This window comes from Aspergillus brunneoviolaceus, assembly GCF_003184695.1.
Source record: "Aspergillus brunneoviolaceus CBS 621.78 unplaced genomic scaffold BO95scaffold_79, whole genome shotgun sequence".
In the NCBI taxonomy this organism is placed as follows: domain Eukaryota; kingdom Fungi; phylum Ascomycota; class Eurotiomycetes; order Eurotiales; family Aspergillaceae; genus Aspergillus; species Aspergillus brunneoviolaceus.
The window spans coordinates 34,302-57,952 of record NW_020290809.1 but is presented as its reverse complement, the minus strand read 5'-3'; the positions used below and the strand labels follow the sequence as shown (position 1 = coordinate 57,952).

Genomic DNA, 23,651 nt, shown 5'->3' with positions numbered 1-23,651 from the left:
CTTATATGAACTAATAAACGAAGCAACCCGACGTCTTGAAATCTAACTGGTGCATTTATTTGCAGATAATCCGCTAAAAAAGGGTGTGACTTATTGACCTGAAGGTACTTATCTACGGCACAGCACATCATAAGCATCTAACCGGCATGCCCACGCCAATACGGAAACAAAACAGGGTATTAAGTAAAGGTCTTCAAAAAGCCATTTTCATGACGTCAAAACAGGGACGCAACCTCCGATGCGCGATCATTAAAAAACGTCAAGACATCCACTGGGAAAGAGTAATAGGAGTAAGGGGGTCAAGAACAGACAAGGGCGAATAGTGCGCCAGGTATAAAACATCAAGAGGTAAGAATGGTACGCTGAAGTCGTAAAAGGAGTGACGGTATTTCGAGCCAGGTAAGAGTCAAGCAAATATATGAATAAGAATGTCCAAGAAGGGGAAAACGGAGGTTGTTGACTCTATTTATAGAGTGACCGAAACGACAATTGCCACCAATGCGGCAAAGAACGAGCCTCTCAGAACACGCTCATTTTGAGAGGCGACGCCGTTGGAGCTAGTGTCGGTTGAGGTACCCTGGCTGAAACCCGTCGAATCGCTTGAGCTACCACTGCTGGTGCCAGTGCCGGTGCCGGTGCCGGTGCTTGAGCTCGTGGCTCCGGGCTCATTGCCCGAGCCTCCACGGTTTTCGGGGACCGTGCTGTTGTCGCCCGTGGTGTTGGTAGTGCTGCTGCTACCGAGATCCATATCCAGGCCCGTAGCGCCAAAAGAGGCAAGAACGGTACTGTTGTCGGTAATCACAACCGAGCTCTCGAGTCCTTCCTCATTGACAAAGGCGTAAGACTTGTCGCCTTTCGAGACCGTGCCGTTCGGGGCATCGTAGCACTCAACCGTGATGTCTCCGAAGGTGGCGTAGTAGTATCCCTTGTCCTTGATATCCTCGCTGTCCCAGTCGATCTCACCGCCAGCCCACTGGATTGTTCCCTCCGCATTGCTGGCTTGGCCTGCAGGCCACAATGACAGCTGCATTCGGGAAGGTGTTTGAGGGTATTTGTAGGTCTTGGAAGTTGCATTGTAGGTGGACTCCTTGGTCAGGGTGCGAGTGACCTGACCGTCCACAGACCAGGTGATAGCATCTTCGGTCCAATCAATCTCGTAGTCATGCCAATCGTCGAAAGTATCACTGCCGTTAACAGCGGACTTTCCTCCGTTGTTGTCTAGAGATCGAATGTCAGCAGCGGACTCGTGTGGGCCACAGGGGTCAACTTACAATCCAAAACACCCTGCCAGTAGTAGTTGGTCTGGACGTTAGCGAGGTCGGAACCGACAAACTCGAAGTCGATCTCGTCCTTGACATCAGACAGCAGGATGAAGGCGGTGACAACACCTTTACCCCGGCTGCTCTTGACCTTGCCAGAAATCTTTCCATACCAGACGTAGTGGTTGTTGGCGAACAGACTGCCCACGGTGTTCTTGGGCATTGTCAATAGAAGATTCCCGTCCTCGATCTTAGGGTAACCGCTGTAGACCCAGTCGGTCTCGGAAGAATTTCCGAGGTACTTGGTGTTCAAGGCGGAGTTGTCCAGGTTCTCCCACGTGTAGGTCCTACTCTGACACACGGGCTCGGAAACGCAGGAGTCGAGGGAGTAAGACGAAAGTGGATCGCATCCACCCAGACAGTAAGCGCCGGTACCACATTCACCGTACTCTGATGAAGACGGTCAGCAACGACACTTGTGATGGCCAGGGATTGATCAGGATCACTAACGCGAACAGCAGGGGTACTCCTCAGGACATTGCGAGCTGGTGCTGCATGTGGGAGCGGAAGCCAAGGCGGATGTGGCGGCCAAAGAGGCCAAAAATAGGGAGGATACGATGTGCATATTGGCGGTTGTCAACGAGTCCTAGCTTGGCGAGACCAAAAGGCGGCGAACGAGTAGGAGGGGAGGGTGGAAATCGAAGACAGAGAGTGGAAGAAGAATTGGAATCGAGAATCACTGCAGATCTGGGGGAGCGCGGAGGGCCAGGCAATATATTAGCCAAACTGTTGTGCCCGGGACGGGAACCACATGTCTTATCATTCATTCATGGATCGTCTGATGCAGAGCGGGTTCCTGAGCCACGGAAAGCAAGAAGGAACTTACCCAAAATCCCCACAGTTCCCTTTTAAGAATACAGTATATTATTAACGACCGGTTTTGAACCAAGACCAACCAACGAATGCGCCAATAAATGAGGGATCACGGGACGATTCGGGAGTGAGCTGCCACTAGTGGGATAGTAGATAGAAAGGGTCAGGATGTGAGTGATAGTGGTAGTAGTTAGTCGTTGTAGTATTAGTTGTTGAAAGCGAGTGAATGAGTAGACGGAGGGAGAGAGAAAGCGAAAGAGAGAAAAGAGAGAAGAGAGAAAGAAAGAGAGAAGAGGAACAGGAGGAAGTCAAAAGGCGAAGAGAAATCGCGAAGACCGAACGAATTGTACCACGAGGCTTACCTCTCCGAATGGGGGAAAGAGGGAGGGAGAGATCATATATAGGAAGGAGGAAGGAAGGAAGTACTGCAGTGGTGTGTATATGGATGAATGGACAAACCTAGGCTAATTACTCCGTACTTTGCTGGATGCGTTAGTCAACACACTGCATGGCCACGCTAGTTGCCGAGCTAGTGGCTAAGTAACCTTGGTAAACTCCTCAGTAGTCAGTTAGTACAGTACATCCTCTACAGAGACACCCTCTACAGAGAAGTTCAAAGATTGCTATCGCAGAATACGTAATGATCACCCTGGGTTACTCCCCTGATCGTCTTTGAAGAATGGATGACTGAATGAATCCTCCGAAGAGATGGTGACGGCAGCATGAAACCATTCAAAGCGTGGTATGCCAGGTTGTTGACCCTCAAATGGTTGACTGGGCCACGAGGGGCGAATGCAGTAAGTAATAAGGAAGGAAGTAAGCATGCAAGTAATTGCCTTAGGCCCTGAATTGTAATTTTCCCTGAATTTCCCTAGGACCCTCTTTCGCTCGGCTCAGCGCTCTCTTTCCCCTCGGCCTCCGAGGGATAATCCATGATTCTCCACTACTAGTCCCTTTCGGGGGTCCTTGTCCCCTCCCCACTCCCTCGCTGCTTTTGACTCTCTTATCTCCGCCGCTTAGACTACTGACTGACCGTTGACTGGCTCATTATTATTACATTATTGTATTTGCCTCAAGATGCCACCAAGTCGCTTGATCCTACCTTGTCTAGTAGCACTCCCTCTTTCCTGCGTGTGGGCTACCCATCTGAGAACTGTCAACTTGCGCCACTCTCAAACCTAAATTGAACTAAATGCCTTCGTTGTCGACCCTATTCAGCCGAAATGAACCAAATTGGAGAACCTCCGATCCTGGTTCAAGCCCGATCAATCAATGGTCTGAACGCCCACAAAGTAATGTCTTAGACTCGATGGAGCTGCCTGTCGCTCACAGTTCAGGTACCCACGCGCCGTGAGCCCTGCTCGCGGACTAACCCACCTACTCGTTCTTCTCTGTCCCCCCTTTGCCCCCATGCTCACCTGACATCTGAAGCACTGCCAGATAAGCGACAACACTCAGGGCAGGGGGTTTGTCGCGAACAGTTAGGTTTGAAGCTAAACTGACATCATATCATGCCCTCGCTATACAACCACACTCTAAACCAGAAAGTCCAGATCTCGAATGGCGTTCGGTCCGTGTCGCCGCTCCATCGGAAACAAACTGACCGGTTGCGTGAGGTTGACGCCCACGGGTGCTGTTGAACACTCACCCTCACATTGTCTGCTCCACGCGCACATTCCGATTACCTCAGTCACTACTTCGGGTCCCTTGGACCCCGTCTGTCCCTTCCCCCCGATCGACAACCTTGCCGCTTGCTCCGCCCGTCCCTTATCTCTAGTAAGGGGGAAGAAAGAGGGAAAGCAACCACAACACACCTAGTCTTGTGTTTTGTTTTCTTCCTCACGGACCAGAACCACTAGTAAACAACATCGATTCTTCGTCACTCCGGGTCGATTATTATTCTAAGTCAAGATGCCATTTAAGTGGATTCTACTTCCGCTCTCTTACCGATAGACCATGGGTAACGGTAGGCAGACAAGATTACTCAGTTTTAGCTAGTTTGGGTAAGCCACAACTTCTTTCCGGTCTTTTTCACGGTTCTTGGGTTCTTGGGTTCTTTGTATTATTCGATAGGGATTATTTTTAGGATCTCTCGTCCGTCGCCCCGTCAGCCATGGAATGTGTCCTGCAAGACTCACAGACGAACGATTCTCGCGATCACGAAGGGTAGAACATAAGGAAGAATTCCATTCTAATTGCTAAAGTACAGTACTATGTATAATCAATGAGCGTTGCATAAAGAAAGAAAGACTTGAGCCCCCAAACATTTGAAGCAACCCCAGCAATAACCGCATCGTTCCATCTCACAAACATCCAACCCTTTTTTTTTTTTCTTTATCAGTCCCCGCCGTTCATTATTCGATCCCCAATCAATCCGAAACCCACCCTAAGCCAAAGCAATTAATCACCAATCAATTTCGCCAAAAAAAAACCCCCCCGTCTACCGTCTACCGTCCACATATCACTTATCAAAATCATATGTCGGATGTTGGATGTAGAATCCTTCTCGAAAGAAACAGTCGAACATCCATGAACAGTATTATAATAAGACCAGTCTTCTGCAGTTACCACACTCCAGGCTGTAGGTAGTAGGTACCTTATTCAGTAACCAACCACTGCATCCATCTACCGAACCTTATTCGCCAAAACCGCCAACCCCCAAGCTACCAATCACAAGCCCCAAACTCCCCCCCTTTTTTTGACTCAGTAAAATGCTTTGCAGATTAGATGCACTAAACTGCAGGGGTCAGAAAAAAAGGGTGGGTTCATGTCTCTCTCTTGCTTCCTTGGCGAACTCTCGGCGGAGTACCATAGAAAACAAAAATACGAATAAAGCTCCAATACTACCTAATTGTTAACCGGTAGTTAGTTGAACGGAGTAGTTCAGGGGAACACTAAACAGTACCTGGATAGTACTGAATATCCTTGGCCTATGAATCAATATACCTAGTATATTATATAACTCCTGCATTTCTTGCACTTCAATCTTGCCCAAAAGTTAGCCCTCACGCGATGATATTGCAAAGTGAGAAAGGACTGAACCCATCATCGATTGTCTCTTCTATGTAGGTACGTACTGTACTGTACTCCGCAGTTGCACACAAACTGTTGGAAACATCCCATTCTCTATCCAGAAAGAAAGGTATAACAAGACCGGCTGGGAGGAAAACAAACTCGCATTGTATCATTCTACTTAATACTCTGTAAGTTACGCAGTATAGGTTACATAGACTGTAAGCTCTATACACCACACCACCAACCTCTACTCCCAAATTCAGACGGGGTTTAACATCTCTACAACCTGCACCACCGGTGTACATACACCTCGACAGCACAAGATTACCCAGCCAACCCGCCGCTGAACAATCGTGTTGTTCTTCTTCTTGTTGATGCTGATGATGAGCAAGGGAAGCAAGGGGATCTGCCGATATGAATGCATAAAAGGGGAGGATAGGGATTATCGGGTAATGTCGATCCGTGCTTTCCCAATTCTTTCCCCACCAAACCAAGAGAGAAGCCTTCCGCTTAGTTACTGCCATTCCGTTGATCTATACTACATCAGTAACTTACCAACCACTACTCCAGGTTCAGAAGCTCAAGAAAGGTTGGATTAGGTGGGTTGAACGAGACAGGCTGATGAAAAAGAATCTTTGTTATAGGAACTCTACAGGAACTCTAAAGGATTTGGATTTCTGGGCGATGTTTACCTCATTTTCCAGTACTCTGTAAACCTACTTCGCACGGGCGCATGCGTACAGTATCGGGACAAGGCGTTTGTTGTGGTAAGTACGTCCGCGAATGTTCAGCAGCAATGACTTGATTGCCTATGTCTACTTGATACCACAACTTCGTTCGCGACTGCAGAGTACTCGCGAGCGAAATCACTGCTTCTATCTACGGGTACTTGCCTAGTTGCCTACGATGACAGACCTTGAGAGCCAAGTTTCGCTACATTATGCTTCGTACCTTTCAAGTAACAATATCCATAGAGGGATATTTTACTATGGTAGATGTAAATGTAAGTAAAAGACAATTTAGCATAAGAAACACGTCCAGAAACAAGGATCCGAACATGCAGTGATCTGATATCCCTGTAAGAAAAAAGGAATATCCCCACCACTGCTCGTGCGCCTGTCGACATCCTGGGATTGCAACCCGGACCGGATCATGCGTGCGCGCACCAGGCGGCCACGTTGTTCCAGCATCCGGACAAACATTCCGTACAAGACTTTCGACTAGCAAACGGTTCAGATCCCTGTTCTGCACTGTAAGTCTGTTTCTTTTCTTTTTCTTTTTTCTTTTTTCTTCTCACTTCTCAAGTTTTTTTTCTGACTTTTTCTCCTTTAATCCTAAGATTCTCGCACCAGTTGCATGTTGTAAATCCAGATCGATCAGATAATGTCTTTTGTCCTCAGGTTCAATCATCACCTTGATGGGATAATTTTACCCAGATGAAGGACATACTCAATCAGCGGATGACCCGCTTCACATAGCCTCTGCCCATGTTGGCACGACTCTCGCGAACTAAGGCGAGCTCCTTCTCACAGGGATCAGAGGAGTAGGTCACAGAGACACCACTGTAAACGTTGCGGCCGTTTTTCCAATTCTCGAATGTCTCTAGCACGCGGCGAGCGACAATGGTGCTGTTGAAAACAGCAGTTGCTACAGGCCAGTCAGCGGGTGAGGCCATGAAGTGAAGGGCAACGTGTACAGTCGCTCACTTACCATTACCAGAATTGAAAACCCAAAGAAAGTCGATAGCGCCAGGACCCGCGAGCTGGCGAATATCATGCTTCCACTTGTCAGGAGTCATGCCTTCCGCAAAAAGTCTCTTTCTGGCGAAAGAGAGGCGGCGACGCTCTCGGATCGGCTGGTTCATGCGGCGGAGGTCATCATTCCAGTCCACAATCTCCGCCAACTCGACGTGATAACCGGTGCCGAAGCGACCATAGCCCAGCAGCTGTTGCATCTCGCGGTTGGACTTCAGGAACTCGACGGCCGCGCTTGCAAGCTGAAAAGTCACGCGAGTTCTATCGTCAGCCTCGACGCGAATCTCCTGCAGCGCACCCTCGTGGATGCGAGTGGTAATAAAGGAAATGTGCTCTCTGGCAGTCTTGCCATAGATGCGGATTACTCCAGCCTTGGCCTCAGTTGGGTTTTGCATAATGTGCGGAGTGAGACTGAGTGCAGCATTGGCCAACTCACGGCATTCGGCCTCTTCTTCACTATTATGGCTCTGTCTAGATAGAGAACTCGAAGTCAAGGACGCGGGTGACATATACTGCACTAGCTCCTGGGCCTGGGCCTGGGCCTGGGCCTGAGTGGAAGACTCGGGCATCGTGCCAACAACGCGAGCCCAATTGCCATTCGGCAGAAGCTGTCTGTCACGCATCGGTGCCTGCTGCAAGACAAGGCTGCGTTGAATCTCCCGTTGAGCCTCGCTCAGAGAAGAGGGGGCCACTGTAGGCTGAGAGGAGTTTTCAAGAGCTTGATCCTCGACGGCGATCTGATTGTTATCATCGACCTACTCCAATTAGCATTGTTGCAGCTATAGCTTCAGTGGCAGTGAGCCTTCTTACCTGCGGTTCCAGGAGGAAATCCGAGGCTGGGACATTCATGATGCCCTCAGAGAATCTGATGACGATCATGGTGCTCAATCTCCCGATATCGTTGGCGACATCAGCGTTGTTTTGGCGATCACGGAACTGATGAGGTTAGTGATTTACTTCACCAACAAGCATTTCAACATCGATGCACACACATAGGCAGAAATCTGGGTCAGATGTCTAAGGGCCTCGGCCATCGCAGCATCAACTGTTTTGACAGTGTATGACATATTGTCTGAAGTACAGCACAAGTGTCCACGTTGCTAAAGGTAACAGATGCGGGCAATAGGAGTATATGAGCAGGAGAAATATCCTAACGTCGAAGTCCATGCTTGTTAACTTATATCGGCGGCAGTGCGCGTCAGTCGCGCGAAGTTGATATGACATACCTTGGGAAGTCGGCTTGAGACTTTACTCAAGTGGTCTCAGATTGTCAAACCCTCAGATAAGAGATACGAGAGTATTTCCCGAGGGTATTCAGAACGACGAAGACGTCGACGTATAGAGATAAGAAGCCGAAGAACCAAAGGCAAAGCTGGACGATGAGTCCAATCCAAGCTCCAGATCGGAGTGAGTCCAGGACACCCACACAAGAGGACTTGACCGGAATGTGGGTGTCGGGGAACTGGTGTTATGTACACTGGCTGCCGTCTAGAGAAGCTGACAGTCTGGGCAGGTGTACTTTATCAGGAAAGATAACAAACAGAAAGCGAACACGTCGCTGAGGACGATGCAGGAACTGGGGATTTTAGATATGAGGAAGATATTCAAAACAGGAGGAAGAGGAAGGGGTGGTGAGGGCGAGGTGGGGAAGGAAGAGAGAAAGAGGGAGATGAAGAGAGAGAGATTAAGAGGAGGCAGAGGATGAAAGAGAAGAAGAAGAGGGGAAGAGAAGGAAGTGAAAGAGGGAAGTGAGAGGAAAGGGAGAGGGGGAGAGGGAGGGAAACAGGCTGGCTCTTGATATATGGAGGGAGTACGCGCACAGTGAATACTTCACAACCAGAGGAAGATTCCGGACTATTCACTGATTCCTACAGCGCAGCTCTATGGACTCTCGTGGACCCTTTACAGCTTGACTTCTTAGGTATATCGGAGACTCTTCTGATCAGACTTGCCTTGTTCGAATATTGAACCGGACAACCTGATATTCCTCTATTCCAGCACGCCTTTCGGGTTCACATAGAAACTGTGAGCGCAGCTTTGGACCATATAGCTGGTAGACGAAGACAACTCGCATGAACAAGTGAAGGTGCTCCAGCTTGAAGGGTATATTGCTAAAGCAAGCCCTTCTCCTCTCAGGAAGGAAAGGAGCCGGCCTGTGTTACAGCATAACTGCCTTGCCAGGACAGGACATACGTATTCGAAGCTGGAGACATGCTGAAAACGCACTCACTGGCATTGAGATCAGTGTACTAGGTACAGACAACCCAGATCAAAGCTTCTCTCTACGGGGCTCACTGAGCATCACGAGCATCTTCCGACACCCCACCATCATTGGCAAGCTGCGTAGCTGACCACGCAGTCCGTCTCAACGGGGACATTAGCAGCATGAGTTAAGGCTACGGATCGCAGCTAGGCACGGGTCTCTCTTTCCCAAAGCAAAAGCAAGACAAAACGAACCACAGGTCCCTTTCTCAATTGAGCGCAGCTTAACTGACACTATTTATCTCTCATACTACTAGGCATGGCAACATATCTCATATCTCAAATCTTACACGCGAGTCAAGCAGAAAGCGGAGGGAAAGACCTCACGAAGCTAGCCAAACAAACAAAGGAGAACGACCGATTAGCCAAAGTACTCTCGGGGCGCAAAGGAGGAAGAGTTCCACATACTGAGCAGGGCATTCATAACCATCGGGGTTCTTGGTCAAGTACAGCTGGTGGTAGTCCTCCGCATCCCACCACTGGCCCGCGCCCACGATTGCGGTCGTGACCGGCTGCTTGTACCATTCCTGGGAGACCTTCTCCGTAACCTCACGAGCAATCTGATCCTGTTCCTCGCCATGCGTGAAGATCACGCTGCGGTACTGCGTGCCAATGTCGCCGCCCTGACGGTTTAGAGTGGTGGGGTCGTGCATGCGGTAGAAGAATTCTAGAAGGGAGCGGTAGCTGACAATCGAGGGATCGAACGTCATCTGCAATGCCTCGGCGTCTGCAAAGTAACCACACGAGAGGTCAAAACGTCAGTTTCCGTGCGACTCAAATAGCCGCTCAGCTCGCGAATGCACTTACGACCAGTCTCCCCCGTGCACACAGCACGATAAGAAGGGTTCGCGCTGTGTCCACCGGAGTAGCCGACCTTGGCTTCCAAGACACCTTTTCCATTGCCAAAGTGCTTGCGGAAGAGGTGCTCCACACCCCAGAAACATCCGGCGGCTACCGTGGCGGTCTGCGTGTTGGTCGACATGTTGCGCGAGGTGGACGGGGTGGTTAAGGCCAGGAAAGGTGAGCTGGTCGAGAATTGACGGGCAATTCGAGAGAAAAAAGTCGAGCCAAAAGCGGGCGCCGCAAAGGCCATCAATAATTATTTATGCGATTGCGCTTCTTGCTCCACCTGAGGTTTTGGTTTCCGTCGGAGAGGGGCACCTGACAAATCCCTTCTCCAGATCCGAGATCGGTTTTCTTTTTTAGTCAATTAGCGAGGTCAGGCAGGTAGCGAAGAGAATTTGAACACAGTTGCAATGGAATAAGAGTTTGGGTTGTTTTAATTGTACAATGCAAAGTCCAGCTGAGTACCTCATCTCTCTCGCGCTTTGGGGTCTCGGGAACTCGCCCGCCACTGTGAATTTGTCATACTCCAATTCTGGTGGCGTCATTCCGCGCATGACATAAGATTGGTGGCCACATGGGTACCATTAAATCATCTCTCACCTGTCTATAGTACAAATTTTGCTCTTGATGAAGGTATTATTATCATCTTTTTCAGCAGTGGGCTGGATAGATGGCCTCCTGTAGACGCGCATTGGCCACGAAAACCTTGCAGCAAGCTGTTATTGTACATATCCCGAGCAATATGCCACTCACGGGAAAAGAAAACAAAAGCATGTAACCATCAACAATGAAGGAAGAAGATGGCCGACGATGTCTGTCCAAGCCCTGGATGGAACTCAAGCCCCTTCAAGCTGAGAAGAAGTATAGTATAAGGTTTGTACCGAATCTCGGATTGCGCGGTCTTAATTTCAAGGATGGAAGAAAGCAAATGGTATCTATTCCCAAACACCGTACCAGCAACCCAAATCACCAATGCAATGGCACCAAACAATTTCATATGCAATTCATCTACCTCATACCAAAGCCATTGCTGGGGTAGAGATGTTCAGGAGGTCTCTTCAAGGAAGGGGCTGCCACCATGCTGAGCCTTATGGCATCACGACTGGTAAGGCTGATATCCCGCGGGCGAATGTCTCCACCCAATGTGCTACGGCGTTGTGTGTTCTTCATGATCGGCAGAGCACGAGGACTCAAGACACGAGGTTTGGTCTCCTCTTTCTCGCTCTTAACCATGCGTCGTGCCTGCGAAGCTGTAAACATGGTATTCTCCGTGGGAGAACTGCCGTAGGTTACAGCTGTTGGGCTTCGGCGACGGTGAACGCGGAGTGCGTTAGCCGAGGGTCCGATTCCGAACGAGCCTCCGGAGATGCGCCTCATTGCAGACGTTATCTTAATAGCGTCATCTTTGCTTGCCTTCCAGCTTGTTGCACTCTTAGTGTCTGATGCAGGGCTGCCGGAGTAGCTTCCACTCGGTGTGCGAACGGCAATTCTTGAGGGGCGCTCGACTGAACGGTTCAAAAAGCTGCTGTTCTCAATGTCTCGGAGGGGCGAGGCTTCGTTGTCGGACAGGGGAAGTGTGGACGTGGGAGGTGGTCCCATCGGCGAACTACCGGGCTTTTTCGACAGGAACCCAGTTTTGAAGCGGCTGTTGTTCTTCTGGATATTCAACGTCGGTTCTGGTACAGCTGAGATTGGGGACGAGGCGCTTGACGGACTGAAGTTGCGGGTGGGCACTGGAATTCCGCGCGGGATAGGAGATGCCCGAGGCAATGGGGGTTCGCCAGGGCTGGCTTCTGGTACTGGTGCTAAACCCGGCTTTTGAGGGGTCTTCTGGACTTCCGTCAATGCACCATCTTCTTCGTCATCCCTCCACCGCACACTTCTCTTGATGATCGGCTTTGGCTGGGCTTTCTTGGGCGAAAAGCTGACGCTCTTCCTTCCCACGTTCAGCTTGCGGCGTCTAGGAGAACCTTTGGTAGGAGAAGGCGGTGCTGCTGGGGTCAAGACCACAGGTGTATATGAGAGTCGACCGATGGGCGGTGCAGCGGCTAAACTAACCCTCTTCTTTTGCTTGGGAGAGCTCATAGTCTTAATGGGACTGGCTGGTAAGAGAGACGGAACACTACCATCAGGCTTGACCAGGCTAGATGTCACAGTAGAGCAGGAACCAAGCATTCTGGCAAGAATCTTTCTGCCTGTTTCGACAGCCTCTTCTTCACTCATCTCCATGATATTCTCAATCTCAGAGATCGTTTCGAATTGAGCCTGAAGCAGCGTTTGCACGGCGGCTGCGTCCCCAGCTTTATCTTGTTCAGCAACCGCGGAGAGAGCCTCGCGCTCCGTATTTGCTCGCAATAATTCCGCTTCGCGATGGATATTGTCGATGTCGCTGCTGTCATTGAAATTGAATTCTTGGAGCTGACGAATAGCATGCTCGACAGCACTAACCAAGCTGCGGTCCCACGTGGACTTTGCCAACCGTTGATGATAGTGTTGCCTGCTACTCTCCAATTCGAGAAGGATTCCTTGTGCTGTTTTGCGAATGGCTCTGAGATTGGATAGTGGTTGTTCAGACTCGGAGGATGCACAAACGTGATCGAATGCGGCGATCCAAGATGAGAGTAGTCCGATCCGGCGGCTGATATGTCTCAATTTGATCATGTTGCTAGTCCTTTCCTGCCTTTCTGGCAGTGAGTGTTCGTAAGCGCTGCGGATACGAGCGATTCCTTCTCGCATGACAGCGTCCTTCTTCTCGGTTTGCTTCCTGAATTTGCCGAACGCAACCTTCTCATAGTTCTTTTGCTGGGCCTTCAATTCATTAATCAACGCCATCTGTTCATCGATCTTCACCAGGAAGTCCTTGACGTGGCGGTTAACATTGAAGACATTTCGCGTAACTTTCGTTTGGATGTTCTTCGCTCTATTCGCATAGCGTAACGTATTCTGGGTCTCATCGAAATGTTGGCTTGATGGGCTAACGCAGACGATCATAACCGTCTTGCAATTGCCGCCCAGCGCAAATTTCAAAAGCCGGGTAAGTTTCGAGTTTCGATAAGGGATATGGTTTCGCTTTCGGGGATCGCAAAGCGCGTTGATGCAGCTTCCGAGGGCAAGAAGGGATTTGTTGATATTTGCACCTTCGAAGAGTCGTTCTCCTCTGTTCTTTGTAGCACTGGCACGCTCGCTTCCTGCAAGATCAATGATGCTCAATGTGGCCATTGTATGGGGCTCGTTCACATCTGCATTCCGATCCTTTTGTGCAATATTGATCTGAAGGACCGCATGCGAGCGCGAAGAGGTAGCGTTGGCCTCCGTAGGCGACATGGTGCGGCATTCGTTGCCCCTCATGATCATATCCATCACTTGCTGGACATTTTGCGGATGATGGCTCGACAAGCCAGCCACCGAAACAGAATGGTTGGAATCCTCCCGAAGCATCAGACCTCCTTTACTACCTCCAGGCACCAGCAAATCACGAATTGTCTCGTTGTAGATTTCGAGATAGGAGAGCGAGATCTCGGTTGCTTTTTCGTCTGATCGTTCATCGATACGCTCAAAGAGCTCCTGCATCGTCATGAAGATGATACCCGGTTGCTGGGCGGTTCCAGTGATTGTATGAGTCTTTCCACAGCCCGTAGCACCATAAGCAAACACAGTAGCATTGTACCCATCTAGTACGCTGTCGAGAAGGCCCCGCGTTGTTGATTCATATACCTCGCCCTGAGAGGCATTCTGGTCAAAAATTCGATCGAAAGCGAAGGTCTGGTCCTTGACGCGTTTTCCGTTTGGTACGACGCTTTTCGAAAACTTTTGGACAGGGTTGTCTTCCGGGGGATCGAAAACACTAGTAGAACAGAGATCAGTCAAGCCATGCACACTGGCCACGCATGCTGTGCTACTCACAGGCATCGATCGTCAATGACCTTGATGATAGATCGGAGACCCTTCTGGTTGAGCTTGGGTGTCGGCGCTGCCGCCAGTGACCCGTCACCAAGGAACAATGGGCCGTCTTCACATTTTGAGAGCTGTGCTGCTTCTCTAATTGTGAACGGCCTTACCCGGACCGCGACAGTGATGGAAGAAGCGTCGGTCATATTGTAATAGTGCAATCAACTATCACCGCAGAGGCGTCACGTCCCTCTAGGTAATTCAACGCGGAGGTCGGCTATCCAGGGGAGCGACGCCCTGTACCGTCAACAAGGCAGACGAAGAAAGAACAACGAAGAGATGGAAAAATTAGGTGCACAGAACGTGGAAGTGAGGAATGTTGATTGTGGACCTATTAATCAAGACGGCTCCAGAAAGTCTCCCCTGTTGAGCAACGCTGGCACTAGTTCGACCTTCAGCCAATCTGTTGACATTGACGTGTTTTCCACCGCCTTGTTGCTCCTAGCAACCGGGCGACGTGTGGATAAAGTAGGCTTATCGTGCCCCTGCGGTGCTTTCACACCGCCTCACATATCCCGGCCGACAGCCATTGAAAGAGCACGTCCAGCTTGTGACTATCACCACGCACCTTCGATCCATCTTCTCCACCTTCAATGCAAACGGCTAGAGACGGATATCTACATGATCAGTTGAGATTATTATGTCGGACTCCTCGTCTACAGTTTACTATGGATCTGCGCTATAATCTGATAGCAGTTCCAGACCAAAGCGAGGTCTTGAATCTTATAGCCCCATCAGCCAAAATGTAGGGGCCATCTGACGGGCAGGTGTATAGTCCCAAGGTCGTAGGAAGAATTTGCCAATATGTGGAAAAGTCCTCACCAACATGGGATGAAGTGACGCGTACTACAATCAGGGAATGAGTTAGAAAAGAAGCATGTGGTTGTACACTAAGGATCTTATTAAAGTGATATTCAGGGAAGCTTATTAAAGCCGCCTGCTATAGACCGATATGAGCCATGCGCCAGGGTAACTCAAGGGTGTAGATAGCTCATCGTATCGCGCTCTTACAGAGAGAAGATGCAAACGCAAGCGTACTGCTGTTGACCAGAGATTGCATAAGAGCTAATATCATGAGACTGTCGACATTTTATTCTGGTCATGGCTCACTTGTCCGGGTAGCAACCTCCGTCAACCTGTGTGGTATACTGGATCTCAGTTGCAGCCAACAGACGGGTTTGATGTCATTCATTTCATTATTTTCGGCTGAAGGTAGCACTCAGTTCTGGACATCATCTTCTTCGTCTTCGAAGCTAGGGAGGACAACATCCCATCCTGGATCTTCCGGATCTAGCTCAGCCAACTCATCGTTCTTCTCAGAATCGTCGGTCGTAGGCTTCCGGAACCTGAATGCGATGGATTGTCCATTCTTGATATCGGCAGCTAGTAAGGTGAGCGAACCGGCTGCCTTCTTCCCGGCTCCTCGTTTGGGTGCGGCGGCAACATCGAAGTCGGCGACGTCAACCTCAAGCTTCGTCCAGCCTTTTTCCAAGTCATTCTTGTCTACCGGAATACCAAGCTCAATTTCGGAAGCGTCCACTGGAACGACATCTCCATTTATATCTCTCAGGCCCCGAGCTTGAAGGGCCCGAAGCAATGCATTTTTGGTTGCGGCGACCGTTTCGGATGCAGGAAGCATCAGAAGCACGGTCGTTCTGTGCTTTTTGAACAACAAAGTCCAGCTGAGAGGATCGGGCTGAGGCTGTAAATAAATTGATCAGTTTAGTTTGACTTTGTTTGATGATCAGCGCGAGGCGGTACCTACCATGGTGTGCGATTTAGTGCTTGTGAAGCTGATGGCTGAGCTTTGGCGGGACCGCGGAGCCTTTGGAGTTCGGAGCTCGGCGAGCCGCCAAAAGTCGAGTCCGGCACGTCCACCGCACGTCAAAACTCACGTTCAGAGAAAGTGACACTCTCTCACAGCCAATTGCACACCGAACCGACAGCATTTGCCAGGCCCTATCTATCGTTGACTTGGTTCGCAATCAGTTTGAATCCAACGGGTCACTTTTATCTACCATTCAGCATGGATGTCCAGCAACCATCAGACGCGCCCGAGTCTTTGTCCTACGCTACCATGAAGGAGGAGCTCCTTAGTGTTGATCCATATCAACGACTAGGAGTAAGTATTGGAAGGCGCATGATGGCTACAGGTGCTACTGCCTTTGGCGTAGGCTTGTGTCTCGGATTCTCCAAAGGCAACACCACGTCGGCCTATCGTTTCCGCGCGGAGAACGCTCATCGACAGCCTTTGACCTCAATGGCGTGGTGGCAATACCATAAGACTCGGAGATATGTTGCTACCGTCGCAGGCATGCGAGAGGGATTCAGAATGGGATCCAGATTAGGCGGTAGTGCCATGGTCTTCACCGTCTTTGAGGATATCGTGGACAATGCCCGACACGGCCAACGGGATTTTCTGTCGACGGTTGTAGCAGGCTTGTCATTCTCAGGCATCTACAGCCTCTTAGGTCCGTTACTGAAGCTCCTCGGCGCTCTTAAGATTGCCAGCTAATCTATCCCTATCTGTCTAGCCCGTCATGATGTCTTCACTGCAGCCCGTACCGCCAAACTTGGTCTGAAATTAGGCCTGACATACGGACTGCTTCAAGACGGCCTTGCATACTTGAAGGGCAACCCGCCCGCCTATGTCAGATTTATCATGGGCAAACCTCAATCGAAGGCCGAGTGATGATATTGAAGATCACACAGCCCTTTTTTCCGATATGAAAGCTCTACATCAGAGCCACAGGCCCAGACTCCTTGGATACATATTCAAACCTACTGCCTTGCACATCACAGCAAGGACACTTCCCGCTCCGGTAGGTGCCACGGCGCGACCCTACGAATACGAATAACGAAGAAGCGGTGGATTGTCAAATCTGGGAGTATACATCCATGATTTGCCGCATCATGTCAGACGTCCAGACTTCCAGCCTACGGCACGGAGATGGAGTCTCCAGATACTTATTCTCGACCACTCCTTACTATGCATGGTGAAATTGAGCATTTGTCTGGAAACAAGCACCAGTGAATCTCTTTTGGATCTACTCTCCAAAAAGCGCGCACTCTGCACATCAATGATGTTCCTTGACGGAGCTGCCATTGATGACACAGATGCTATCGCAATTGCTTAGGTCTTCCTGTCTCTGGTATCGTGGCTTGCCATTATTATACATTGACGAGGGCGAAGTGGTCTCACGCCTCGAGAGAGTGGGCGGCAAGCCCCCATGTGCATTGATACCGGTAATAGCTGAAACTCAGTGCTAAACACTCGGCTTCACTTGTCATATAGTTTTTATGTATCTTCATGACCCTGTTGGTCCATTGATTCTCTATCTACGAGGGAAAGTGCCAATTCGTCGTGTGAAATTCACTCCCCCAGCTCTGTATTAGAAACCTGAATAGACAGCTCGAAGTTAAGTTAAAGCATACTTGAGCCTTGCAACTTGATGTTGTTTTCCATCGCAGCAAGCAGGAAGGGCCAGTCCTCTGCGTACTATTTTCTAGGACTGGTGTCTGAACCAATGTGCATGCGGCATCATCTGACCCATTCAGTCGCGTCAGCAAGGGAGATCTTAATTAAATGCTACAGTATGCTCCATTGCTGACACGTGAACATACACGTATTTTGTGTGAACTGAATCCAAGTGAGTCTGCATCAACGCTGGGTTGAATCAGAGCTTAGTGAGTACCAGAAATTGCTCAGCCTACGGAGTAGGGTGACGCATAATTCCCGCTGCAGGGGATAAGGTTGTCATGTGGCATGTTATTTCAGCAATGCAGGTGACTTGGCTACGAGGGGTAACTTACTCAGTACAATGCGTGGGGATGGACATTGGTGAATCGTGACAATCCAATGATCCAGCAGCCCCGCAACAAACAAACTACGCTCTGTGAACTTCATGCAGCCTCTGGTAACTTTTGAATAACCGCGCTCTGATGCTTACTGCTCACGCTCATACACCAAATGGCATCAGGATGAGCTGCCTGCAAAAGCGGTCCCCAAGCCGTGACAAAAGCGGCAAACAAACAAGCCAAACAAGTGGTGTTGCTTTGCTTCTACGGGTAAGAGGTCGTGCTCTGGTTGATCGCTACATGCAGGTGGCCGTTGATAACGAGACGACTTGAGATCTACTTGCAGCAGCCTGAATTCGAAAGAATTGTCGGATCTACTCGATTGTGAGAGATTATAATAAGTGCCAACTTGATAAGACACCAAAGATAGAGAAGAGAACAGAAAAGAAGTGGCGAGAGAAACGGGTAATGGTCTCCGCTTCATCAATGATTGCTTGCCGGTAACTATGATTGATTGATTGTGTTATGCTGCCGCCAGCAGCGGCAGTGGATAAGAAGAAGTCCCGATTGTTCCAGAAAGATAGGCCACATGTTTCACCACATGAGCACAACTCCGCACCTGCTTATTCTAGGCAAAATTGCTTGGAGTCGACAAGATGGTGGATGGCTTGCTTGATTGAACATACTCCGTTGGGGGGAGGGAGGGGAGGGGATATTGGTTGGATAGGGGATTGTACCGACAGTGTGGAACCTTAAGTGGCGGAGAGAAACCTGAAAGAAAGAACAGAACGAAAGAGACCTAGAGTCCCAGACTCTCCGTCGGGTCCCAGACTCACTCCCAGACTCACTGACCATTTGCGGCGGCGGTGGAGCCTCAACCAAAGAATTTGACGTTGGTGATCCCCGCTTTCATGTTGCTGCTTGTTGGACTAGCCTCTCTAAGCTGCTGCTGCTCTGCTGCTGTTCTGCTGCAACTGCTACTGCTGCTAGACTAACTGCAGTGTCTAGTCTCCCTAGAGTCAGTTCTAGTCTTAGAGTCCTAGGCTTAACTAGTAGCTACTGTGGGAAGCTGTTGCTACTCTTGCTGCTCCTTCTGCTCCTTCTGCTCCGCCGACTCACAACTTAAGTAGACTAAACTACTAAAACTACCTACTAATTATTAGTTATTATTCTTATTCCTATTAACTAACCCAGCTTCTTCAACCACCCTTTCAACTCCCCTCTTCTCCCCTCTTCCGTCCCCTCCACTCCCCTCCATCCATCCATTATGCTCTGTAGTCCTTCTTCAGGACTATTTTTTACCACTTTAGCCCATCACTCCATTTTTGCTTCACTTCTGCAGACCTGCTCTTATTGCAACCTGAATTAATTGTCGCTCTTCTTCCCACTGTCAACTCTGAACGGCTCGAAGCCGATTGTCCTGTCCCGAATCTTTTGTCCTCCTCCCCCGCACCTTGGTTCCCGAACGATGTCTCTCTGAAAAAAAAAAGCTCCCCCCGTGATTCCCTTTTTCGTCGACGTCATCGGTTCATTGATCGCTTTGGGGCCGAACTAAACTATATGCTCCTCCATCAAATCTTCTTTCTAAAACCCCTTTGTATCTTTCCCAAGCTTCCTGGAACCTCCCCCTCAACCGTTTCACAATGCGCCGCCATGGAAGGGCCAGCGGAGGTTCGACTAAAGCCGTCACTCCTATCTCCGAAACCGCATCCCTGCTACATTCGTTCGACTCGGTGATAAACCCCAATCGTCCTGTACGTCCGTCGCCATTGACCTCGTCGAACATCCGAGCTTTGCCGCTAGACCTCATCGACCGATTGCGCTCCTTTCCTCTCTTTCAATCCACCCCAGAATCGTTCCTGATCGATGTCGGCCAGCATCTCCGCCCCCAGCTCCAGCAAGCCAATGACTACATCCTGACGGAAGGCGACGAAGCCAAGGCTATCTACTGGTTGGTCCGCGGTGCGGTCTCGGTGACTTCCCGCGATGGCGAGAGTGTGTATGCCGACCTCGAAGCAGGTGCATTCTTTGGTGAGATTGGCGTGTTGATGGATCGCCCGCGGACGGCGACCATCGTCGCCCGCACCAGGTGCTTACTGGTCGTACTGACCAAGGAGGATTTCAGACAAATCCTCCCCCGCTTTCCTGATGTAGAGCGGGCCATTAGGGATGAAGCACAGGAGAGATTGATGATCTTGGAGAAAAAGAAGAAGGAAACATCTGTGCCAGTGGTCGAGCCCGGAAGTCCGGCCAGAAGAGGCTCGAAAAGAGTGAGAGACACGTTTTCTGGAGACCTCAGTCTCAGCGAGCAGGATGGCAGGTCATTGGCGTCCGTCAACAAGAAGCGGAAATCCCCCAGCCCTGGATTGGCTGACGGATCATCCAGTGCGCTGGCGAATGGACTGGTCAATGTCCGTCTTCTTCTCAAGGAATTACCGCTATTTGCCGGCTTGCCGCCGGATATCCTTCACTTCCTGGGACTCAATGCGCAACCCCGATCCTACCCTCCTTTCACCGACATTATCAAACAGGATTCACAGGGACGTGAGATATACTTCATTGTTCGTGGCGAAGTGGAGGTCCTATCGGAGAGGGCAGAAGCACAGCAAACGCAGTCCCTACCGAAAACTATCGAACACCCGGGCTTCGAGGTAAAAGCACGGCTGAAACAAGGCCAGTATTTTGGAGAGGTCGTAAGCCTGTCGCTAGCACCTCGAAGGACCGCTACTGTGCGGTCTATTAGTGCGGTAGAATGTTTGATGATCAGCGGTGAGGTGTTGGCCGAGTTCTGGGAGAGATGTCCCCAAAAGGTCCGTCAGCAAGTCGAGCAAACCGCTAAAGAGCGGCTCCAGTCAGCCTCTGATGGCGATGTTGTGATGTCAGATGATGCGGGCGCTGAGCCTTACGGCAATCATATGGAGGTCGATGATAACTTCAAATTAAGGGCTTCTCGGAGGCAGTCTATGCCGCTTCTAACACTGACAGAGACAGAGTTGGATAGCACGCCAAGACCCAATGGTGTAGATGAGCAGGCTCTCTTACGCCCATCAGATCCAGACCCTTTTCTTAACATCGGCTTGGATAAAGTTCGCCTTCGAAGTCGACGCGGGTCTGTTGCCCCGATGACCCCGGAGGAAGCCTCCGGAGAGCAACAGCGGCCATCAACTCCATCATCTGAGCCACGGTCCACGAGTTCATCCTTTCTCACGTTACCTGGATCCTCTAGACTTTCCACGTCCCAGGAAAGCACCCGTGTACCCCGCCAGGATAACCATGGTGTGCTTCCGGATAACATCCTCACAAAGATCTTCCGGTATGTGGAGCTTCATGACCTTCTACGCCTCCGAGCTGTCTCGATGCACTGGTCTGAGCTCCTGAGCACATCCGCTGAACTGTTCCATAATCTCGACTTGAGCGTGTATAATCGGTGCATCACGGATGACGTCCTGGCGAAAATCATTTGCCCGTTTGTCGGCAGCAGACCTCGCTACGTCAACATTAGCAATTGCTTCCATATCACGGATGAGGGGTTCAGCAAGCTGGTTGCTGTATGTGGTTCCAACGTTACTGCCTGGAAGATGAAGAGTGTGTGGGACGTAACGGGATCGGCCATTCTTGACATGGCAAGTAAAGCAAAAGGCTTGCAAGAGGTTGATCTTAGCAACTGTCGAAAGGTGGGCGACACACTATTGGCGCGGATTGTAGGCTGGGTTGTACCCGGTCAACATAAGCCCAGCGAGGAGTCTGCGAAGTCCGGCAAAGCATCCTTAAAACCCACCATGCAAACTGCAGCCGGGACTGTGTATGGCTGCCCCGAGCTCAAGAAGTTGACCTTATCCTACTGCAAACATGTTACCGATCGCTCGATGCATCATATTGCGTCGCATGCTGCATCTAGAATCGAGGAAATGGACCTCACCCGCTGCACGACAATCACCGATCAAGGGTTTCAGTACTGGGGAAACGCGCAATTTACCAATCTGAGGAGGCTATGTCTAGCAGACTGTACATATTTGACCGACAATGCTATTGTCTATCTGACGAATGCCGCCAAACAACTTCAGGAACTGGATTTGGTAAGCACAAGAGCATTCCTTCCCTCCTCGCATGAGATGCTTACTGACCAGCAAAGTCTTTCTGCTGTGCCCTTTCAGATACTGCGACAGAAGTACTCGCCCTACAATGCTCCAACCTGACCTACCTCAACATGTCATTTTGCGGCTCTGCTATCTCCGACCCTTCGTTGCGCAGTATCGGACTCCATCTCCTGCATCTCAAGCGTCTGTCAGTTCGTGGCTGTGTCCGAGTCACCGGTGCTGGCGTTGAGGCTGTGGCAGAGGGCTGCGATAAATTAGAGTCCTTCGATGTCAGCCAATGCAAGAATCTCACGCCATGGCTCGAAGCTGGAGGATCTTCCAAATACGCAAGGCGAATCAGCTTTGAAACCGTCGCTGTAAACGGGAAAGTTTTCCGGTGAGCCGTTGCCGCGTCGGCAGCTTCAAGCCGCGGCGTGGGAAGTCCATCGCCACAAGATAATGGCTTTCCAGACAATTGTCGACGTTGAAGCAGTCAGGGTTCTTAGATTCCAGAATCGGAGCATTTGGTGTCTAAGATACGCCATCCGCATTGACTGTGTGACACACTTGCGGCCCGTTTCCTCACCGCTATATAAGAGGCTATATCTCTAACCTCCATTTCCTTCCCCCTCTATATTATACTCTCGCTTGGGTCATGGAGTTTGGTTCTCCCCATATGTCTTTCAGGTTCACGACTCAAGAAGTCGTGATGGAATTTGGTTGCATCGCATGGGCTTGTGAAGTAATATTTGAACTCTAGGTCGGCTCTTCTGGCGAAATATATGTCCTTACTTGGGTGGGATTTGGGGGTCTTATTTATTTTCGCGGTCGATATTACAGGTTATGACGGCAACGCAGGCATGAAAGGAGTTTGATGCTGGACACAGAAGCACATGGCAGCATGGTCTATCATACCAGGTTGAGCCGGTTGATATTTGTATGCATGTAGGAATTTGTGCCAGTTTCCGTTCTTTGTACCTTAGATTCCTCCATTCCATTTTCTCTCTTTTCAATTCTGTATCCCACCCGTTTCCTGCCATATCTTCTTAGTCCCTCAATCCATCAAACCAACCAACGCTATATTTCTATATTCCTCATCCGGATCGTTTTGGTCCTGGCCGGCCCGAACTATCAACTGATCATCTGAATGTGCAAGGTCAGTGGAAATCAGGTATTGCTAAGTCGAGCCAGCGGATGTGATATCAGCTTATCCTGTGCTGTGGTTTGTTTTGGGACTCACTCAATCCCGCCAGCTTCAGCAACTCCATCCATGTATGTACACTAGGTACCTAGATGATTTCAATGCCATCGAACAGACTCCAACCCGGGAGGGGGGGAAGGAGCATCATGGTGCCTCTTCCCAATGCGTCATGAAAACATCCAACATCCCCCAGGAAGGGTATATAGCTTATCAATTGACAGTACGTTTGTACATAGGCAGCAAAACTGGGCTGTACTAGATTGGAGTAATGGCTTGCGTGAGGCTGCGATATGCATAACCGTGGGGGAGGGGGGATCCATGATATGGATTTGACTAGAGTGCGGTTTAGTGGTGAAAACAGCCATGGCTAGCGGTTGCAGATATACTGGTAGAGTAACCAGATGCTCAGCTGAGTTCTATACATCCTCGAAAGGAGAATTCACATTCAAAACACCTTATGCCAAGTACCTATATAGGGGTATTTCCCTTTCCCAATGAACACCCCAGATTTGTATCTCCAAACGCCCTTTCCAGTAAACATAGGAGATCAATGTATGAGATCGAAGATGCGAACATGATACGCAGCCATAATTCAATAGAATACAATCCCCAAAGGCAG

The 23,651-nt window shown here is 49.9% G+C and overlaps 8 protein-coding genes across 8 annotated transcripts; 2 read left to right on the top strand and 6 right to left on the bottom strand.

Annotated features, from left to right (window-relative positions):
• Positions 1–466: 466 nt before the first annotated feature.
• Positions 467–1,884, bottom strand: utr2 (putative cell wall glucanase (Utr2); the record flags this gene model as incomplete). Its single annotated transcript, XM_025583041.1, has 3 exons — positions 467–1,218; positions 1,272–1,709; positions 1,770–1,884. The coding sequence occupies 3 exons, from the start codon at positions 1,882–1,884 to the stop codon at positions 467–469; spliced, it is 1,305 nt and encodes a 434-aa protein (XP_025437944.1).
• Positions 1,885–6,600: 4,716 nt separating this feature from the next.
• BO95DRAFT_373177 (uncharacterized protein) lies at positions 6,601–7,968 on the bottom strand (the record flags this gene model as incomplete). The annotated part of the gene is made up of 4 exons (XM_025583040.1): positions 6,601–6,794; positions 6,858–7,656; positions 7,712–7,837; positions 7,894–7,968. 4 exons carry the CDS (start codon positions 7,966–7,968, stop codon positions 6,601–6,603), a joined length of 1,194 nt encoding a protein of 397 aa, XP_025437943.1.
• A 1,394-nt stretch (positions 7,969–9,362) lies between these two features.
• Positions 9,363–10,507, bottom strand: BO95DRAFT_398327 (peptide-methionine-S-sulfoxide reductase). Its single transcript, XM_025583801.1, has 3 exons — positions 9,971–10,507; positions 9,572–9,890; positions 9,363–9,494 (listed from the first exon to the last, which is right to left on the bottom strand). The coding sequence occupies exons 1-3, from the start codon at positions 10,254–10,256 to the stop codon at positions 9,461–9,463; spliced, it is 639 nt and encodes a 212-aa protein (XP_025437942.1). The 5' UTR covers positions 10,257–10,507; the 3' UTR covers positions 9,363–9,460.
• A 123-nt stretch (positions 10,508–10,630) lies between these two features.
• BO95DRAFT_398322 (kinesin family protein) lies at positions 10,631–14,314 on the bottom strand. Its single transcript, XM_025583800.1, has 2 exons — positions 13,913–14,314; positions 10,631–13,853 (listed from the first exon to the last, which is right to left on the bottom strand). The coding sequence occupies exons 1-2, from the start codon at positions 14,101–14,103 to the stop codon at positions 11,018–11,020; spliced, it is 3,027 nt and encodes a 1,008-aa protein (XP_025437941.1). The 5' UTR covers positions 14,104–14,314; the 3' UTR covers positions 10,631–11,017.
• A 530-nt stretch (positions 14,315–14,844) lies between these two features.
• On the bottom strand, positions 14,845–15,775 carry BO95DRAFT_517944 (uncharacterized protein). The gene is made up of 2 exons (XM_025591933.1): positions 15,723–15,775; positions 14,845–15,659 (listed from the first exon to the last, which is right to left on the bottom strand). Exons 1-2 carry the CDS (start codon positions 15,723–15,725, stop codon positions 15,177–15,179), a joined length of 486 nt encoding a protein of 161 aa, XP_025437940.1. The 5' UTR covers positions 15,726–15,775; the 3' UTR covers positions 14,845–15,176.
• Positions 15,776–15,983: 208 nt separating this feature from the next.
• BO95DRAFT_456597 (uncharacterized protein) lies at positions 15,984–16,649 on the top strand (the record flags this gene model as incomplete). The annotated part of the gene is made up of 2 exons (XM_025588415.1): positions 15,984–16,428; positions 16,492–16,649. The coding sequence occupies 2 exons, from the start codon at positions 15,984–15,986 to the stop codon at positions 16,647–16,649; spliced, it is 603 nt and encodes a 200-aa protein (XP_025437939.1).
• A 1,181-nt stretch (positions 16,650–17,830) lies between these two features.
• On the bottom strand, positions 17,831–18,451 carry BO95DRAFT_446959 (uncharacterized protein). The gene has a single exon (XM_025587514.1). It carries the CDS (start codon positions 18,237–18,239, stop codon positions 17,934–17,936), a length of 306 nt encoding a protein of 101 aa, XP_025437938.1. The 5' UTR covers positions 18,240–18,451; the 3' UTR covers positions 17,831–17,933.
• Positions 18,452–19,398: 947 nt separating this feature from the next.
• Positions 19,399–22,232, top strand: BO95DRAFT_373143 (cyclic nucleotide-binding domain protein; the record flags this gene model as incomplete). The annotated part of the gene is made up of 2 exons (XM_025583034.1): positions 19,399–21,831; positions 21,888–22,232. The coding sequence occupies 2 exons, from the start codon at positions 19,399–19,401 to the stop codon at positions 22,230–22,232; spliced, it is 2,778 nt and encodes a 925-aa protein (XP_025437937.1).
• Positions 22,233–23,651: the final 1,419 nt, after the last annotated feature.

What these genes read in the sequence shown, in the direction of transcription:
- BO95DRAFT_398327 (XM_025583801.1), bottom strand. Translation starts at nt 10,256, where the DNA reads ATGGCCTTTGCGGCGCCCGCTTTTGGCTCGACTTTTTTCTCTCGAATT. An exon ending in GTGCACGGGGGAGACTGGTC is followed by an intron (nt 9,891 to 9,970) that starts GTAAGTGCATTC and finishes GTTACTTTGCAG; the next exon opens with ACGCCGAGGCATTGCAGATG. An exon ending in GGTTATGAATGCCCTGCTCA is followed by an intron (nt 9,495 to 9,571) that starts GTATGTGGAACT and finishes TTGTTTGGCTAG; the next exon opens with CTTCGTGAGGTCTTTCCCTC.
- BO95DRAFT_398322 (XM_025583800.1), bottom strand. Translation starts at nt 14,103, where the DNA reads ATGACCGACGCTTCTTCCATCACTGTCGCGGTCCGGGTAAGGCCGTTC. An exon ending in GTCATTGACGATCGATGCCT is followed by an intron (nt 13,854 to 13,912) that starts GTGAGTAGCACA and finishes CTGTTCTACTAG; the next exon opens with TGTTTTCGATCCCCCGGAAG.
- BO95DRAFT_446959 (XM_025587514.1), bottom strand. Translation starts at nt 18,239, where the DNA reads ATGAAGCGGAGACCATTACCCGTTTCTCTCGCCACTTCTTTTCTGTTC.